Genomic DNA, 18,849 nt, shown 5'->3' on the forward strand with positions numbered 1-18,849 from the left:
GTGCGCGGGGTCCGCCCGGCCCGGCCCGTCCCGTCCCGCCGGTACCGCCCGTCCCGACACCGCCGGTGCCGCCGCCGCCGCTGCCGCAAAGCGCGCCCGGCCGCCCAACGCGCCGAGCCCGCGCGACACCCCGGCGGGGCAGCGCCGGCGCGCTTTACGGCAGCGCCCGCCGGCGGGAGCACGTGGCGGCGCCATGAAGCGACCGAGTGAGCGCCGGGAGCGGCTCCGGACGGGCACCGGGACGGGCACCGGGACGGGGCGGGACGGGCCCGGGAGGCGGCCCGGCAGCCGGCCTGGCACCGGGGTGGCGGCCGCTCGTGGCCAAGCGAGCGGCAGCGATCGAGGGGGCGGGAATCGGGGCCTGGGGCTCGGGGGAACGGCGGCGGCGGGAGCTCGGTGGCGGGGATGCGTGTGTGGGTACGCGGCGCTGACGGGCGCGGTGCCTTGCAGAGCTGCGGAAGGCGAGCAAGAGGCTGAGCTGCCACAAGCGCTACAAGATCCAGAAGAAGGTGAGGCCCGGCCCGGCCCCCCGCCGCCTTTGGCCTTGCTGGGGCCGCTGCGCTCAAATTCTGGGCCTTAGACTGACATGGTTCCTTTGCCTGCCTTCAGATCAGAGAACACCACCGAAAGGTCCGGAAGGAGGCCAAGAAACGCGGACACAAAAAGCCCAAGAAGGACCCCGGAATTCCCAGCGCTGCGCCGTTTAAGGAAGAGCTGCTGCGGGAAGCCGAGCAAAGAAAGCAGAGGGTAAAACACGGCCCGTGGTAGAGGGACAGGAGCTCAGAGCGTCCCTCGCTCTAAGGAAGCTTGGTGTGCACTCAGAGGCCCAGTGGTGGTACATGGTCCCAGCAGACTCGTGCTTTGGAAAAATGATGTGTTTATTTCCAGCGTTGTACAGCGTGCAGTGATTTGCTCTTTTATTTTTAAGCTTTGTTTCCTCGCTGTGCGTGGGAACGTGCTGGAAGTGACATTGCTAATGCAGTCAGAATTCCCCGTGGTGCTGAGATACAGAAATGTCCTATCAGAGTGCTGGGAGTTAAGTTATGGCTTTGTGTGCTTACACAGAAAATAGGGATCTGCTGGCTGCAGTGTGCACTAATGCAACGTTTGTCAGCTGTAGTGGTGGCTGCAGAGCTGCTGCCTTGGGATCAAGCTAATGCCTCCGGGCAGGATGCAAAAAAAAGTCCCCAGAGTCACTTGGACAGCCAGGACCTTTCACTGAGCTGACTCAGGAGATTGGGTCAGGAATGGGGAGAAAGAGCACCTTCAAAAATGTTTTATCTGTCCTGGGTTTTTCTTTGCAATCAGCTTGAAGAACTGAAACAAAAGCAGAAGCTCAACAGACAGAAAGAACATGAAAAGAAGAGGAAGCTGGAAGCTAAAAAGAATGCAGCTGCAATCAAGGAGCAAGCAGAGGGAAAGGTAGGGGTCCTGTCTTGAATGATTTTGATTCCTGAACCTGTAGAAGTCCTCCTGAAAATGCACCTTGTTAAGTAGCATGTTATATTTTCATGCTGAATATGCACACAATTATTATACACTAATTCTCATTTAAATAATTCCCTTTTGTTTTTATTTGCTTTAGGAATCTTCTGGCAAATCTAAAGGAAAGACTAAAAAACCACTGAATAAGAATTCTAAGAAATCATTCTGCAGGGAGCTCATGAAGGTGAAATGCTTTAACTGTTTTTATATCATTAGATGAGAGTCAGCAATAAGACCATTTGTTATTTTCCTTTTTTTGTATTACTGTTTAGAACACAAAGTTTGGCTGTGAGAAACTAGACCACTGAAATAAGGGATTTTACAACAGAAAATATTTACACCTGTTTTTGTAAGCCACAGCTATACCAGAATTGTCATCGGTCTGTGGTGTCTTGTTTGATTCTTGTCTTGTTTCTGACCCAGGTGCTTGAGGCCTCAGATGTGGTTCTGGAGGTTTTGGATGCCAGAGATCCAATGGGCTGCAGGTGTCCTCAGCTGGAGCAAGCTGTCACTTCCTCTGGAGGCAACAAAAAGCTGCTGTTGGTTCTGAACAAAATTGGTAAGAAGCACAGGTTTTCTCACAGTGTTACAGGCACTGTGGTAGGTGAGCTATGAAGATTTTAAAGGAATCTGAGATTCCACTGAAGACATGAGATCCAACTCTGAGCTCGCTAAAAAGGCTGGAAATTACCAAATACCTTCAGCTAAATAAAGGAAATAAAATACTGAGAGCAACAAGGGAACTTTGTGGTAAAGTAGCCTTTGCAAGGATTGTGGGTAATCCTTCACAGAACATCATTCTGTGCCATACAGAGTCTTCTAGCAAGACCCTAGCATTAAAAACCTAATACAGAGACCAGAAATGTAATTGTGATGTGTTCTGCTGAGGCAGAGACTGTGTGTGCCTTTGGGGACAGTACCCAGTACTTCATATTAGAACTCTCAGCCAAAGGGTATTTGTCATGGCAAGAGTAATCTGAGGAGTGAAAGAACTGCTCTCTTCTTTCCAGATTTAGTGCCAAAGGACAACATAGAGAAATGGCTGAATTACTTGAAGAAGGAGTTTCCAACTGTTGCTTTTAAGTCAGCAACAATGATGAAGGACAAGACTATGGTAAGAGCCCTACAGGCTGTCCCTTGAAAAGGTCATGTGTTTGCAGTAATACATGTTGAAACTTCTTTAAAATTCCTTTTCCCCTGGTTTGATTGCACTTCTGGGACTGATGGATTTGCCTTTACACTTTGACTGAGCTTTGCAGTCCAGTGGGGGGATTCTTACCACTGCAATTACAGTAGATTAATAAATCTAAATGTCCATATTTTATCTTCCTTAGTAGCTCCTGACCATGGGGTTTTTTGCCTTTGAATCCTGTAGCAGGAACAGGTCACAAAAAGACATGCACGTGTTGATTTCTCAGAAACCTCTCAGTATTTTGGAAGCAAATGCCTTTTGAAGCTTCTTCAAGGATATGGCAAGACACAAGACAAAGCCATTCAGGTTGGGGTGGTAGGTAAGTGTTTGGAGAAATAGGAGGAGTTTCCTTCTCCTGTTAAAGCTTTGGGATCCTGTATTACTGCACTGGGTAAAACTGTTAACACCTGGTTTGCTAATGAGCTTTGCAGTCATTGTTCTTTGATCTAAGGCTCTCAGTGTTGTAGTACTTCAGCTGCCAGGGATCCATGGTGCACTTCCATGTGTAGCACAGGGATCTGTGGGAGCCAGAGGAAGGCAGGATATGTGCTCCACTGGCCCTGCCTTCCTCATGCCTGACAAAAATCCCTTAGAACATAGCACTACAAATCCTACAAGTGTGAGAAATGAGGATACATGCTTTGTCTTATTTCTCTAGTGAAGACTTCAGATCCAACTCTGATCTCACACTGATGCTTACCTTAGCAAAGGTACATTTTGATGGGTGTTAAAAAGCCGTTTTCTTACTTAATTTACAAGGATTTATGTGATTTTTCCTCAGGTTTCCCTAACGTGGGAAAGAGCAGCATAATCAACAGTCTGAAAGGAAAGCGTGCTTGTAATGTTGGCCTGGCAAGAGGTGTTACCAAGTAAGCTCAGTCTGATAAAAGCTGTTCCTTTCCTTGTTTGTTGTGTTTCAGTACATTAGGGGCAAAGCACACCAGTGTGCAGTCTTAAATGCACATTAAAATTTGTAAGATGCAAGGTATTGATATGTGTGATGCATGCTCTCTCTCCAGGGGATACAAAACTTGATGTTGTGTTTGTTTAAATTTCTATCCTACACAAAGCACATGATGACAGAACACTGAAACTGACTGTATGAAGTACATTCAATCCAACACTGAGCTTTGTGTCTTGCATCCCTCACCATTACCAGTCCTTCACTGATTATCTGCTCACAGTGCATTTTCCTCTGAACAGGTCCATGCAAACTGTGCACCTTGATAAGCAGACAAAGATGCTGGACAGTCCAGGTATAATTGCAGATCCTTCTAACAGTGCCCTTGCTCTGGCCTTGAGAAGTGTCATAGACCCTGAAGGATCAGACTCAGCAGATGTGCTTGAAGGAGTAAATGCCATAATAAATCACTGCAGTAAGCAGCAGGTGAGCTCCATCTTTTTTCTATGTCTCTCACTGCATCACACTTCTCTGTAGGTTTCTTAAGCCCAGTGATGAAAGTTCATTTTGCTGTAGGTAATTCTGATAGTCTTTGAACTGCTTTCCCAAACGATGCAAAGTGGCAATGCCAAGTGTGATCCTTCATCCTTACAAACAGAAGGCAGAACAGCATGCCACAGTCCTGACAGCCAGAGTAAACAGCATTGCTTTTAAGACCTCATCACCACACAATCAGAGTGAAAAATGATGATACTGCCTCTGTTGCCTAGGTTACAGTGAAGACCTCAGATCCAACTCTGATTTCACTCTAGTTTCAAGCAAATTAACCTAAGCCTAATTGCCTTTCAGTTCTTGGAGAAATGTTTTCAGAGAGCAGTGTGCTGTCCCATTGCAGCACATGTCACATTTGAGATGACCACAATACAGAGTGTCCCTGTACAATTTCAGAAAGCTTCAGCCCATACACAGTAACACCTTACCCCTTCAGAAGGCTTCAAGCATCTGCCCTTCTTGTTCTTCAGCCCAGCCTTTCACACCCCTCACATTGATGCACTGCCCCTGTGTGCCCTCTGCTCCCTTTGGAGGTTGCTCAGTGCCCAGGGCACTCCATGGCTCATTGCTGTCAGTGCTGCTCACCTGCTGCTCACAGCTGTGCCACTGGGGATGGGGCTGGGCCAGCCCCACTCCAATCACCACAAACTGTGTGCCTACACTGTCTCTGTACACCCACGAGTCTGCTTGAATGGCAGATGAGTTTGTTGATGAAGTAGGCATTTTGTTTTCTAATGTTTACTCCCACATGCATGAGAAAAACAGCTTTTCTCTTACTCTGTCCTCACTGTTAACCAACTTTATTTGCTCTTTTACTCCTAAAACTATGAGAAGGATGAGCATCTCTTTCTAAATGTGCCATTTTCTTCTACCCTAGGTAATGATGCACTATAATATCCCAGATTTCAGGGACCCTGAAGAGTTTTTATCTTTACTGGCTCAGAAGAGGGGCATGCTGAAAAAGGGAGGTGTTCCTGACATAGAAAATATGGCTAAATTAGTGCTTTGTGACTGGACAGGGTAGGTATGCTGTGAACTTTGCTCTGTGCTGCTCACTTTTCTCTCACTGTTAATCCAGCACAGCAGAAGCACTGAGTCCAAGTACTTAAAAAGGAGAGGCTGCTTTTTCCCCTTCCTTTCTCACATTTCACTTGGGTAAAGAGCTGGATCATCCAGCAGATTCAGAGAATGCTATCCACAGATAATTTTCTGAAGTAGTGAAGGATACATGAGAAGAGTCAAAACCTGTTGCACATTACTCCATAGACAGTTTCTGTAATGGAAATATGCTTTCCTCTCAAATACCAAGTCCATGTTGTCCTCTCCTAGACAGGAAAGGATGTGGCAAACTTTCTGTGGAAATTTAGGATGGTTCCTGTATTCTGAGGGTAGGAATAAATGTAACTCACATTCAGTAATTGACTATCTCCCTTGCTCAAGTGGCTCAGCTGCTTTTACAGGCAGGTGATCTGTGGTGACAAAGTCACATTGCATTTTCCTCTCAGGAGTGGGCTATCCCCTTAATACTGTTGACAACTTCAGAGTCAAATTTTAATATCTGTTGAACTGCTGTTGAAAACTAGTTTGAGAGCTTTGTGCTCTGGGTTTTATTTTTAAATACAGTGATTTAACTCTGTTATATTTAGTTGTTTTTTAATGCTGATTTTTATTTTCTCAGAGCCAGAATAAAGTACTACTCACAACCTCCAGGATTTCAGAAGCTACCACCCTATCTTACAGAACAAAAAATAGCTGAAATGCAGGAAGGCTTTAATTTAAATAACCTAGATCAAGAAAACAGCAACACTGTTCAAGGTAGGACTGTTCCTATAATAGACTACCATTAAGCACAGAGTCACAGATTGGCCTGGGTTGGAAGAGGCCTTAAAGACCATCTTGTTCCAAACCCCCAGCTGTGGGCAGGGCCACCTTTCACTCAGACCAGATTAGTCCGAGCCCGCTCCCGCTTGGCCTCAAACACTCCCAGGGATGGGGCAGCCACAGCTTCTCTGGAAAACCTGTGCCAGGCCCTCACCATCCTTGCAGTAAAGAATTTTTTCCTGCTCTCTAATTAAACCCACTGAGGTAAACTTACCTGCACTCAAATCCAGGATTTCCAGCTCCTCGCAGTTTGCTGTAGATGCCTCAGGGAAAGCTTTTCTCAGGGAATTTCCTTGCTTTGATGGCAGAACCCTGTGTGGGAGCCCTGTCTGTGGCAGGGAGGGGGCAGAACTGCAGTGTCCCCACTTGGGGGCTGGGCATGACATCTGTGCTGAATGACAGAGACTGAACAGACACTTCCTGTGTTTTCTGCAGCTTTAAAGCACCCCAGTCCAGCAAGCAGCATTGCTTTTCAGTCAGCTGGAATGACAAGTGGCATAATAGAGGAAAATAAAGTGATAGAGGAAGAATCAAAGTGGGCAAACATGGAAACAAGCAAGGAGGAGGAGCAAGAGGAAGAAGAAGAGGAGGAAGAAGAGGAATTCACAGAAAGTGATGATGGTGAAGATGATATGGAAGAAGATGATGATGATGATATCATAGAGGTAAATGAGGTTTCACTAGGGTTGGGCTTTTATCCTGAATTAAGGAAACAACATTGTTCCAAGTCACTTGGCCTCAGCAGTGAGGCTCAGCTATACAAGGGGCCATCCACATTTTCCCCAGACTCTGTTTGGTTTCATTTGCATAGGAGATTTCATTAATAATTTAAAATAATGTCTGATTTCTGACTTGTAGGAAAGCCAAGTTCAGCTCACCAGAAAAGCAGAGCCTGGAAAACACCAAACAAATCCTAGAAGTTCCAAAGGGCAGGGGGCAGGTGTGTATTCAGAACCCTGGCATAAGGATGGGCTCTGGAAGCTCCAGGATTTGCACTGCTTTCACTAACACATGAATTTCTCTTCTCAGGAAATGAACGTTCCAGATCACTGTCCTTCAGCTTAGATAAACCAGCAGATGAAGATGATGCCTATGACTTTAATACAGACTATGTGTAACAAAGCAGGTGGGAAGGCACTGTCTGGAGAGCTGCTACTCGCTTTCAGAACAGTCAGGAACACTGGGGTTGCAGCAGAAGCTGGAGGAGAGCTGCACAACCAGAGCTGCTGCAAAGACTCAGTTGTTGCTGTGTCAGATAATGTACATAATAGTGCATCTCCCTTGATAGCTGCAGATTTTATACAGGTCTAGGAAACTGATTGTTATTCAGCTTTGTCATAAAGCTTATTTCCTATATTAAAGCCTAATTTAAGAAATTCCCAATAGACTCATTTTGTCTGTTCATTTTGCCTTATAAAATACCTTTCAAGAGGATAAACCCTTTGTCTTTGAAAAAGAAATTATAAATGTTTCATTCTAGTCGCATTCAAACAACAAATCTGAGTTTTCCTAGAGGATTACGAAGAGTTCACCCTTAGAGCATGACTTTAGACAGTGATTTTTCAGTACATTTTTGCAGAACTTGTCGAATTTTCACATGTTAAGGGTTGGCTAGAAAATGCTCCTTATTTCAGCTAGATACAAGGTAATTTACCCAAACACTCTTACATTCTGAAGCCTCGCTGGGAATGGTAAATGAGATTTTATTAGTAATCCCTCGCCACTGGGGAATAAGTTGATTGATCTTACAGTGCCCTTGAACAAGAGTTGTTTCCTGATGGCACTTGTTACACCTGGCAATAACTGGCCAATATGAAGCAGAACACTGCTCTGTGAAACAAGGATGGGCTGCTGTGCTCAGCCCATAGCAGAAGTGGGATAGCAAGAGAATTGCCAAGAGGCCCTGCAGCTGCTCAAAGAACTAAGTGTTTATAATAAATGCCTGACACCAAATACCTCCTGTGCATTTGTTTTCTTCCTATTAACTGAAAAGTATGATTTTGGTGTTCTTTGATAAATAAGTGTGTTTTCCCTCAGTGTATGCTGAGGCAGAGATTCTCATGGGCAGCTTAAAAAGATGTCAAGTGCATACACAAACAGTTCCTTCAAGCCTGCTAAAACACAGCTTGCTCAGCTGAATTGCATTGGTGTGAGCTAGTCAAAGTAAAATCTTTCAAAGTTGGCAAGAGAATTTACTTAATTGCTCCTAACTGCTTCAAGGACAAAAATGGTTCTTGTTCTAATGGTTCATCAAAACCCAGGAAAAGACAATAGGTAACAAACCATATCAGGGTATCCCTGATAGAAACAGAACTACAGGCAGTGACTGCAATGAGAGCAGCAGTTTGAAATCCTTTTAAAGCAGAACTAAAACCATATTCACAGTCATGAAGGAGTCCTTTACCTCTGCTGCCCTGTGTTTCAGAGCAGGCAGACTCAGCTGTCAGTGCATGAACACAAAGCCTTTTGTCTGAACATTCTCCCCTGAGTACAAACCTCTGTTACATGGAGTAGTTGGCACAGTGGCTGCTGGGATATCTCAGCTAATAATAACTACCACTCAACAATACAACTATAAAAAAACAAACCAACTTACCTGTGGCACAGGTGATGGGCAGCTGGCTGCAGAGGGCACAGGCATCTCATTTGATGAGTTCCCAGATGGGGAAAGGCACAGCAGGAAAAACTATAGCAGAGTGCAGCTTACTCGAGAGAACTAAGAGGAACTCAACAATAACAAAATTGATCTGTAATTAATACAGCCTGGTCCCCAAAAGTAGTGGCTTGTACTATTTTAGAATTAGATTGCTTTCACAAAGACCAGATCAATTCACTTTGGCTTTAATCACTTGCTACTGTGTACAAAGGATCCTATATCAAGACTGGAATAAGATTGCCATTTACCTGAGGCTGGAGTCAGCATGTTACAATTAGCTTTATTTTTGAACAAAGTTTCATCCACCACTTTACAAAAAAAACTGGTTTAGCGTTCACTGGCAGTTAACACCATTTTGCATAGTGAAATAATACTCAAAGGATTAATCTTTCAAAAATAATTCTATTTTGCAGAATTCTGTAAGAAAGACTTAAACAGAAATGGTTGGGAGGAGATTTCATGCAAGAAAGGGTTGTTAAGGGAATTATTTCACAGGATAACAAAACAAACAACAAAACAAAACCCAGGCAGCTCTTAATTACAGTACATTGCTGTGCAAGATTTGCTGGTGCAAGCACCAGCTGAATTTGTATCTTGTTCTTAGAAACTTTGTTTCTGTTATTGACAAAATGATCCGCTGCTAGAAGACTTGTAGTAAAGAGCAAGAGGACACAACTGAAATGACATAAACAAAAGTGCTCGTTGGTGGAGATCTTCCCTTGTTTTCTGTAGTGCTGTGGAGTAGCATCTTGTGTCACACAGGTGACACGAGCCTCCTTTGGACCTGTGCATTTCAGAACTGCACCTGAACAAGTGCATCACCTTGTGCTCCAGAAGGCAGGGTCGGCTCTGTAATACAAGTTGGCTTAAAGAAAAATATTCTGCTTGGCTCCAGAAGTTTCCTGAGAAAATGTCATCATTTATTCAAATGGACTCTACTTTGCTTCATAGGCCTCCGAGTGTCTGCGGATCAAGTTGAACTTGCCTGCAGGGTCAGGGACATACCACTTCTCCCAGACTTCAGCATAGGAAGCTGTTCTTCCCCAGGGTTTGAAATGTCCATTCCAATGGAGCAGCTTGGCAGCTTCCACAAACTGAGGGGAGTACCTTTTCCCAGCACTAGACCCTTTAATTGAAAAAGAAGCATTAGTGTTTGAAATAAAGGCAGTTGAAACACAAATGCACAAAATGTTAACTTCAAAACAAAGGATTTAACAAAGGAAATCTTATCATTTATGGAGAAAGGAGGTAACAGGGGAAGCAGGAATAAGGGCGAAGTGAAAAACAATCAGGTGCAACTAAATGTCACTTTGATCTCTCTGTGTCTCTTTTCATACACTGCCTTAACTACCAAGTTCTTTAAAACCCAATTAACACCCAGATGAATTCAGCAGCCTATGTATTATTCATCAGAAACATAATCTGGAAAAGCTCTCCCAGCACTGGGGTTTCACCAGTAGAACATACATGAATCTCTGCCCTTCTCAACTGTTTTGGAAGAAACACCTTGGATCACATCAGATACAATATATTTGTGGAAAATGAGAAGGATTTTGAGTAAGTCAGTTCAAGAACTAACCCCCAGCAGCTTGAGAAAGACTCAGGCCCACAAGCCCCAAGGTGGAATTGCAAAGCTGTTTTTCCTAAAGAACAAAGGACAGAATAGGGGAATAAAAGCTCACTTTGCTACATCATCAACAAGGTGTCCAGCTACAGACCTGGAAAAGCACCCTGGGGGAGCAGCATCACAACACTTCATACATACCGAGATGTCGGACGTTCCACATGGGATCAATACTGGAATGTTGCTTGTAAAACACAATTAGCAGTGGAGGTGTTGTGATGCTGCCAGCCAGAGTCTTACTGTAGAGCTCCTCTCTGGAAGTTGAAAGGATGCTGATCAGTTGATTTTTCACTTGCAGCAGAGATACACACACAGCCCTCCGTTCAAGAGGGACGTGCCACCAGCAGAACCCAAGTCCTGAGCTGCTGGCAGCCCAGGGGTACTCACACCACATTAAGTGCCATCCACTTCTCCAGTTGTTTAGTGATGTTCTGTAATTTCCATTCAGTCAAATTGGCAACGAAAACTCCGGGATTGAAAGAGCAGGTGTTGGCTTTCATGGCAAGCTTTCGGATGGTTTCTTTTTTGTAATCTAAAAACCCAATGTAATTATACTGGGGGAGGAGGGGGGAAAGAAAGTAGAAATTAGCTTAAAATATATGGGGAAATTGCTAAAGAAAAATTCTGAACAACTCACAACAGACAGGTGTAAGTTGAAGTTGTTATAGTAAATATCTCTTCCTTTAAAATGAGAGAAAGCAACCTTAAGAGGTGTAACATTTAAAAAATATTATTATATAGATTACATATTTTAAGGAATGCTGCATGGTCTAAATAATACCATATTATTAATATGGTAGGAGTCTCAGATAAAATACTTTTTATACATTCAAAAATGAAAGATTGTCCCTTCGACGTTCTCAGACCTCCTGCTTTTCCACAACGAGAATTGCTCTCATTGTAAAGCACAGCAAAAATTCCAGGTAATTTACTGTGCCTGAACAGAAACTGCAGGTCCCATTTGTAAATCTGGTTTGGGCAGGGAAAGTCTCATGTTTAGGTTTCAGCATTCGGAGCATTCCCAAATGCCTGAGATCTACAGTACTGTCATCACTGAACAAGACTAAAACCAACCTGATTGCCTGCTCCACGGACAACAACTTTACTACTGGTTGAGTCACAGTCATCTGAAAATGCAGCTGCATGTCCAGGTTTCAATGGAGTGTTGTAAAGTTCAACAATATCATCTGGAAAATGGAAGCAAGCACAGGAAAATCAAAAACAATCCTGAATAAGTGCCAAGTTAGGCTTTGTTCAGTCCATTGTTACAGCACATAAAGCTACTCAGTTTACCCCATTTGCTCATATTTACAAAGTTTGCACAGAAATGTTTGGGTTCTGGGAGAGATAAGATACTGACCTCACATAAGGCCAGCAGCTAACAAACGTCCCATACCTTGCACTATCACATCATCATCCACATAGATGACCTTCTCTGCATGAGGTACAAAGCTGGGCAAGTAGAATCTTGCAAAAGTTAACTGTGAGAACAGCAAAGCAAGAGAAGTGGAGAATTAAATGAAAAAATTGTCCAAATAAATGTGAAATTGACTGATTTTCCTGGCACTTATCTATGGCATTAATGTCCAAGACAACATCTATGGAGGAAGTAAAATAGGCAGGAATATCCTACAAGTAATTTAAAACAAATAGGTTCCATCAATTCCTGGTTTACCATGAATGTATGCATTGATAAACTAACTTTGAAACTGGTCTATATAAGAATTTCTTATTTCTCCACACAGATCTGCAGCATCTCTGAGGTGTTGGCATACTTGACATGCCAGCTGTGGTGTTTCACTGTGGCTAACAGCAAAAAATTATCCTAGGCATGCATATGTAGATATTCAAATCCATTTCTCACTATCTAGATATTTAATTTTACTGAAATTCAGAGATTTTATTACGAAATATTGCTTCTATGCTAAAAGACTTGGTTTTGATTTCCAGCTGGTTTCAAAAGCCAACATCACAATATATTGTTATTAACTACTAATTGCAAAAAGTAATCAGCATCATCCTCACTGGTTTGAAGTTGTCTGCCTTCTGGGGATCCACTTGTACTTTGCCTTCTAAGACACGAGGGTCAAAATCCAGAATTCGGTATCTCATGTTTTTCAGAGGAGGGCTCCTCAGCCACGTCCTGCAAGCAGGAGAAAGGCACACATCTCGTTAGATGAGACAAAATCAAGGAAAAGCAGGAGATGCAGCTCACAGTGACACAGATCTGGACGTGGCCACTCACTTCCCTGCCCAACAAACACATCTGGGATGTAACTGATGCTGTCCTGTGTGGCCACAGGGGCAAGTCCAGGGTCAGCAACTGCACACCTGGGACAGGTGGAAGTACAAGGTCACTTCTTGCTTTATAGAAATATACACTCCTGTTAGCACAGGCCCCTCCCAAAACCATCAGTGTGGACAGAAGGGGATAAGAGGATCAAAGAACAATCTACAAAAATGGAGAAACGTGATTGCCAGCATTTGAATTGCTTAGATGAAATGTAGAAGTACCTTTTACAACCCTTCCACCCACAAACTCCAACCTCACTGGTTGGATATAAGCCCATTGGAAAAGATGTTTCTTTTCCATCCCTGAAACTTGACCAGAAGGAATGGTGGGACTCCCACAGCAGCCCTGTCGTAAAGCTGCTGGGACTGGGAGTCAGGGGAGTGCAGCTCCAGGGAAAGGCAGCTTGCTCTCCTCTCAGAAATACAGAGCTCACCACATTGCAGGAATCCAGTGACAAGATCATTACCTCAAGTGATCCACAGTATCATTCAAAGTAACAATGTAGAAAACCACGTTGGACCTGGTGTTCTGGTAAATGCTGTTCATGGCTGCTATTGCACCTCCAAGCCTCTCATCCGAGGCTGCAATGACCACAGGAATCTCCTTGTCATTCCTCTCATCTGCCAGCCTCTGGGGAGCTGCAGGAATGAAATCTATAGGCTGAAGTCCTAAGGGACTTGGATCTGTGGAGTAAAAATGACATACTTGTTTTTATTATTATTACTAAAATTCCCAACACTTCAATTATTTCTGCTATACACTTAGATGTCTGAGCTGAGGTGTGGATTACAGTGAGCCAGTATCAAACACTCAGAGCATCAGCTTTTGAGAATCTGAGATGCTAATGAATAGAATAGCACCACATTTACAGAAAACTGCACACATTTAACCACACATATTCACACACAGCACAAGGTATTAAAAGGCTGAGCTACAGTAGTTTGCACTTGCCTTTAGTCCCCTCTGCCATGCCTATAACTCATTAACTTCCCCCTCCCATTCACTCAAACCACATGGTAGGTTCTGTCTGACCAGAGCAGGTGTTTTCCCATCAAATCTTAAAAATATATATATTTTTAAAAATTAAAACAACATACCTGACAATTCCCGTCTCAAGAAGTCACTGAGGCTTAGGAAGTTATGATGAATAACTAGCAAAAATATGATAACAGCCACTATAAGGATGGAAATGTTCACTGAAAATTAAGAAGAAAAATCTTTATCAATATAACCAGAGAGCAACTGAGAAACCTGGATAGAAAAGATATTTTAAAAAAAATCAGACAAGCACATATACACGTACCTTTCCTTAATGTCATTTTTCTATTCTTATTTTATTATCATAAGGTTCCTGCAAACCTGAAAGAAAAAAATACAGCAGTCACTGCCAGTGCATTCTTCCATGAAGCATAGCACACCATCACCAGGAGTGTCACAAGTTTCAGTGTCAAAGGCAGTGAGTGTTTCCCTCTGTCAATTTTATGACGTACATAAAACTCTATGTCACATTTTAAAAAGTGAGTATGGTCTCAGGAAGTACCTAACTACAACCACAGAAGCACAGGATGGGTTGGGTTGGAAGGAACCTTCAAGATCACCTGGTTCCAACCCCTGCCATGTGCACAGACATCATCCCAGTTCTCTGGGAAACCTGTGCCAGGGCCACACCACCCTCGCAGGGAAGAATTTCTTCTCAATACCTCATTTAAACCTGTCCTCTATCAGCTGGAAGCCATCCTCCCTTGTCCTGTCATCCATACCCATGTCCAAAGTCCCTCTCCAGTCCCTTTAGGCACTGGAAGGGACTCTGACAGGTCCATGTCCTTCTCATGTTAGGGACCCCCCCACGACAACGACATATCTAAAGAAGCTCTCAGAGATGAAAAGGAGACTTGCAGATCTTGCCACTACACTGACAGAAAACGGCCAAACTCCTTCTTCCAGCCAAAAGTAATCTGAAAGATCTGGAAAATTATGTATGTCTTCTTTACTGTGGCAACTATTTATTTAACTATCTGAACTGGAAAAAAAAAACAGCGGGAAAGAAGGCAGTACCATCATGTTATAGAAGGGGGTAGAAACACTACAGCAATGCTATTTCGGTAAGAAATTAAAAAACGCTTGTTCATTATTTAAGGGTCGAGGCGAAATCAGAACAAGAGCTGGGTATCCTGCCGCGTGAAGGAGCTGCCAAATGACACACAGAAAGCTCCTTAACAACACGCAAAATTGCAGAAAAGGTGAGAGACTTGCGAAATCCCTGAATTGAAACACCTCAGACTGCGCTGTGACTGTTACGTGTATCGGAACCACCTTCTTCCCGCTGCTGCATTTCTGCCCCAGGGCAGACACATCAGCGGAGCCCAGCAAATCCCTGCCCCGAGCGCTCCGAGCAGCACCGCACTGCTGGCACGGGGCGGGCCGCGGAGCTCAGCCTGGGAGCACAGCGCCACGTCCCGCCGTGCAAGAAGCGCTCCGCAGCTGCCAGCGCCGCGGCTGAGGCGCGCACGGACGCGGCGGGCGCCTCAGCGACACGCGGCAGCCGGGCTGGGGACAGTGACACAACGCCCCGTGCACAGGGATGCTCACGGACAACAATAAAACCCACACCGCGCTCCCCGGGCTGCTCTGCGGGCACGGCCCCGCTCCGGGGCCGGCGGGCCCGTGCCCGGCTCTCCCGCACCGCCCGCGGCGTCCCGGCCCCTCACGGACCGTCCGCCCGCGCCGCCACCGCGGCAGCGCGCGGCCCGCGGCTGCCCGCCCAGGTGCCTGACCTCCGCCAGGCGCCGAACCTCCGCCGCGCCCACTCCGCCGCGATACCGGAGCCGTGGCGGCGCCCGACGGCTCCGTGAGACGAGCCTGAGGCTGGGGCGGGAGGGCAGCCCGCGAGCTGCCGAATCAGTGCGGGTTTCCGACAGGCGGCTCCGCGGCGCCTCGCACCTGCCGGGGAGGGCGCCTCCGCCGGGGTCCTGCGGGGCGAAGCCGCCGTTGCCGAGGAGATGCGTCCCGACGAGCGGGGGGGAGCGGGAGCGGAGCAGCCCCGGAGCGGCGGCGGCGGCGCGGAGGCGATGGCCGAGGCTGGAGGCGGCACCCCCGGCCGACGGAGCTCTGGGCGGGGCGGACGGGGCGTGTTTCCGGCCAGCTCAGCAGCCGCCTTCCGCTCGGCCGCGACGAGAGCCGGTAGGAGCGGAGAGGCCGCGGTGCGCCCCGCGAACAGCAGAGCCCCGCCCGGGAGCGCGGAGACGGCTGCGAAGAGGAAGGGGAAGAAGCCGGAGAAGCGCCGCCGCCATGCTAAGCGTGTTCCGCTCCATCCCCACGCAGATGGTAGGTCCCGCCCGGGCCTCGGCACCGGGGCACTGCGGGCGACACGGCCGGGAGCGGGTTTTACTGTCCCCTGCACGCACGGCGACACGGCCGGGAGCGGGTTTTACTGTCCCCGGCACTGCGGGCTCCGCGGCCGGGAGCGGGTTTTACTGTCCCCTGCACGCACGGCCGGGCGGGTTTTACTGTCCCCTGCACTGCGGGCTCCGCGGCCCCTGCCCGATCTTGGCAGCCGTGAACGAGGCCCGCCTGGGGGATGCAGGATGAACGCGCGTAATTCCGGGCTGTGACCTGCGAGCTGGGAGTCTCACGCTGTAAAGGAAGCTGTCTGTGTACGGGAAGCCCCTCTGCGCTTTCCTGCCTCTGCTGTAGAAGGACAGAAGGCGGCGTGTGCTCCCAGAGCCGCGTTTTCTAACGTCATGCAAATATAGATCACTTGGGTTTGGAAGGAGCCACTGGAGATCACCCAGTCCAACCCTCCAAAGCAGGGTCACCTGGAGCAGGAATGAATCCAGATGGATTTGGAGTGTCTCCAGAGAGAGGGACTCTCCCCCCGCCCCCCATAGGCAGCCTGTCCCAGTGTTCTGCCATCCTCAACATAAAATTCTTCCTTCTGTTGAGGTAAAACTTGGTGTGTTTTAGTTTATGGCCAGTGCTCCTCATCCTGGCGCTGGGCACCACTGAAGGGAGGCTGGCACCATCCTGTTGGCACCCCCCTGGAGACATTTATTTGTCAGCCTTGTCCAGAACACAGGTGCCACACACCCCGTGCCCTCTCGGGCACAGCCTCTTCTGTGGTGATACAGCTTTACTTAGTGATGTTAAGGTGACTGCAATATTTTGAACTTGCATTACTTACCCTGATCAGACAGTGCTTGCTTCTGTTTCTAGGTGATGTGGTCAAGCCTGCAGAGGAGCTGTTTTCAGCCACTGTAAGAAAAATAATTCCAATCTGGTTTGAAAGTTTAACAAAAACACTGAGAACCCATGGTCAGGTAGACTGTAGGATCTGACCTGAAAGAGTTAAGTGGGCAGTGTGTTTTGAGTAACTGACTAAAAAGTTCTCTTTCCACAGGACTACAAGGGCCAAAAATTAGCAGAACAGATTTTTCAAGGAATCATTCTTGTCTCTGCAGTAAGTATAATAGATCTGTAGGTGAGAACAAAAAGGACTATTTTATTTTCTGTTCTTATAAATATTTTTCTTACTGTTTGGGGTCACTAGAAGTTTTAAACAAAGTCAGAGGATTAAAACTTTTACTTTCATTGTTGGCCTGCACTTTTGAAAAGGTTTGAGAGATGTACATGCTTTTGAAAACCTACCTAAATCCACCCCCTGCATCTTTGTCATGTAATGGGAAATATTTTTCTTCATTTAAAGTTTGAATTTTTTAAATGTTTGTTTTTTCCAGGTAATTGGTTTCATCTATGGATACATCACTGAGCAGTTTGGATGGACTGTCTACATAGTTATGGCTGGATTTGCTTTATCATGTTTGGTAAGAATGTTTTTTCCCCAAACCAAAAAATCCTTGCAGTTTAATCTGGAATAATTGCTAAATTGAGGGGCTGTCAGCACAGACTAATGTTTGCTATGCAATTCAGATTTACAAATACATATTTGTACTTCCTTTGATCTGCATAAAGTCCTTTGCAGCCCATTAAGTGCTTTTCCTGAAATGCTAGCAGAATTTTTGCAATTTAATACCACTTTTGAGTTCATTTTTCATTTCAATTAAAAGTTAGAGTAAGGCCAGCTGACAGCATTAGTAGCAGAAAGGACAGGGAAGCTTTCTGTGCAGCAGCAGCTTGTCATGACAATTTTGCAGCTGTCCCCTGCTGCCTGAGGAGACAAGGAAGCAGAATATGGAATTTCAGGAGTAATTCCTTATCCATGCACGAGAGGTGTCCCATTCCTGGTGGGGCACTCCCAGTCCTGTTTTACACATGGCTCTTAGACCTCTCAAGAGTTCAGATACAACACAATTTGACCAATCACTACTCAGGACACACACACATTCCACTGTTTTGAAAAGCCCCTGTAATTCTCTGGCATAATCATCCAGCTGCTCCTTACTTAAACATCCCTGAATTACTTACCCATGATGCCAGGCAAGGACAGGGTCTCAGTGCAGTGTGGGAGGTGCTGGCAATGCTGCTGTCACCTCAGGAGTCCTTCTTTCTTCAGGGTGGGTGCTGTCCCCATCCTTGGAACAACCTGGGGTGCTTTAGTCACATACTTAAGCACGACTTCGCAATGTAAACTGTAATTGTATATGAAATTGTAAGAGCTTTTTAAGGACTAACAGATAATTAGTTAGGGATGAAGATCTTCCTGAGGAGCTGTACAGAACAGCTCCTCAGCCCTCAGTGTCCATGTTCTGACTGCCCTCCTTTGCCCTCAGCTGACGCTCCCTCCGTGGCCCATGTACCGCCGCAATCCCCTCAAGTGGCTGCCTGTGCAGGAGTCGGGCACGGAAGAGAAGAAGGCAGCAGACAGGAAGCCAAAGAGACATTCTAAAAGCTAAATATTACAGTTTCCAGGCTGTTAGTTTGTTAAATTTTGTTAAATTAATTTCCATGGAGAAATACTTCCTGGCTTAGTGTTTGGGTTTTTTCCTAGTACTTTGTATATTACTATGAGTACAACCAAGCTCTGCAGGGAGCATGACGGCTGGAAATTGGGTCTGGAGTTTCAGGGGACTCACTGGGAACACAGGAATGGGGGGGGATTAACTTTAGAAGGCTACTACTGGAGGTCACATCTTGAGTATTTCACTGAAAAGGAACACAGTGAATCAAATGAATTCTAGTTAAGCTGATGCCATAGCCTGAAAGATTAATAAACAGCTGAACTTGTACTGGAATGTTTCTAACTGTGTGTAAAACAAGTTGTCAGTAGTTCCAGGTTGTAACAAATACTGTGAAATGGTATATACCCCAC

At 45.9% G+C, this 18,849-nt stretch overlaps 3 protein-coding genes and 4 non-coding genes across 10 annotated transcripts; 6 read left to right on the top strand and 1 right to left on the bottom strand.

Moving 5' to 3' along the window:
- Window positions 1–98: 98 nt before the first annotated feature.
- Window positions 99–7,964, top strand: GNL3 (G protein nucleolar 3). Its single transcript, XM_041426055.1, has 15 exons — window positions 99–206; window positions 451–509; window positions 610–747; window positions 1,309–1,422; window positions 1,586–1,669; window positions 1,909–2,044; window positions 2,496–2,599; window positions 2,861–2,996; window positions 3,459–3,546; window positions 3,881–4,064; window positions 5,008–5,150; window positions 5,809–5,945; window positions 6,447–6,676; window positions 6,870–6,951; window positions 7,041–7,964. Exons 1-15 carry the CDS (start codon window positions 194–196, stop codon window positions 7,127–7,129), a joined length of 1,737 nt encoding a protein of 578 aa, XP_041281989.1. The 5' UTR covers window positions 99–193; the 3' UTR covers window positions 7,130–7,964.
- Window positions 2,092–2,164, top strand: LOC121347443. Its single transcript, XR_005954232.1, has one exon. It is a non-coding gene; the product is annotated as a small nucleolar RNA SNORD19 (small nucleolar RNA).
- Window positions 3,299–3,372, top strand: LOC121347444. The gene has a single exon (XR_005954233.1). It is a non-coding gene; the product is annotated as a small nucleolar RNA SNORD19 (small nucleolar RNA).
- LOC121347446 lies at window positions 3,739–3,814 on the top strand. Its single transcript, XR_005954235.1, has one exon. It is a non-coding gene; the product is annotated as a small nucleolar RNA SNORD69 (small nucleolar RNA).
- LOC121347445 lies at window positions 4,318–4,392 on the top strand. Its single transcript, XR_005954234.1, has one exon. It is a non-coding gene; the product is annotated as a small nucleolar RNA SNORD19 (small nucleolar RNA).
- A 963-nt stretch (window positions 7,965–8,927) lies between the features above and the next one.
- On the bottom strand, window positions 8,928–16,958 carry GLT8D1 (glycosyltransferase 8 domain containing 1). 4 transcript variants are annotated; one of them, XM_041425646.1, is made up of 10 exons: window positions 16,765–16,958; window positions 13,888–13,943; window positions 13,682–13,780; window positions 13,051–13,267; window positions 12,317–12,434; window positions 11,688–11,772; window positions 11,366–11,478; window positions 10,679–10,845; window positions 10,433–10,545; window positions 8,928–9,793 (listed from the first exon to the last, which is right to left on the bottom strand). In XM_041425646.1, exons 2-10 carry the CDS (start codon window positions 13,901–13,903, stop codon window positions 9,603–9,605), a joined length of 1,119 nt encoding a protein of 372 aa, XP_041281580.1. In that variant the 5' UTR covers window positions 13,904–13,943; window positions 16,765–16,958; the 3' UTR covers window positions 8,928–9,602. The 4 variants fall into 4 exon arrangements, with proteins under 4 accessions (XP_041281580.1, XP_041281577.1, XP_041281579.1 ...); XM_041425643.1 differs by lacking the exon at window positions 16,765–16,958 and adding an exon at window positions 15,525–15,661; XM_041425645.1 differs by lacking the exon at window positions 16,765–16,958 and adding an exon at window positions 15,359–15,449.
- SPCS1 (signal peptidase complex subunit 1) lies at window positions 15,706–18,766 on the top strand. Its single transcript, XM_041425647.1, has 4 exons — window positions 15,706–15,908; window positions 16,981–17,040; window positions 17,318–17,404; window positions 18,311–18,766. Exons 1-4 carry the CDS (start codon window positions 15,873–15,875, stop codon window positions 18,431–18,433), a joined length of 306 nt encoding a protein of 101 aa, XP_041281581.1. The 5' UTR covers window positions 15,706–15,872; the 3' UTR covers window positions 18,434–18,766.
- The last annotated feature ends 83 nt before the right edge of the window (window positions 18,767–18,849 follow it).

The sequence above is a fragment of the Onychostruthus taczanowskii genome, unplaced genomic scaffold, assembly GCF_017590055.1.
Source record: "Onychostruthus taczanowskii isolate IOZ18803 unplaced genomic scaffold, ASM1759005v1 scaffold9, whole genome shotgun sequence".
Classification (NCBI taxonomy): Eukaryota; Metazoa; Chordata; class Aves; order Passeriformes; family Passeridae; genus Onychostruthus; species Onychostruthus taczanowskii.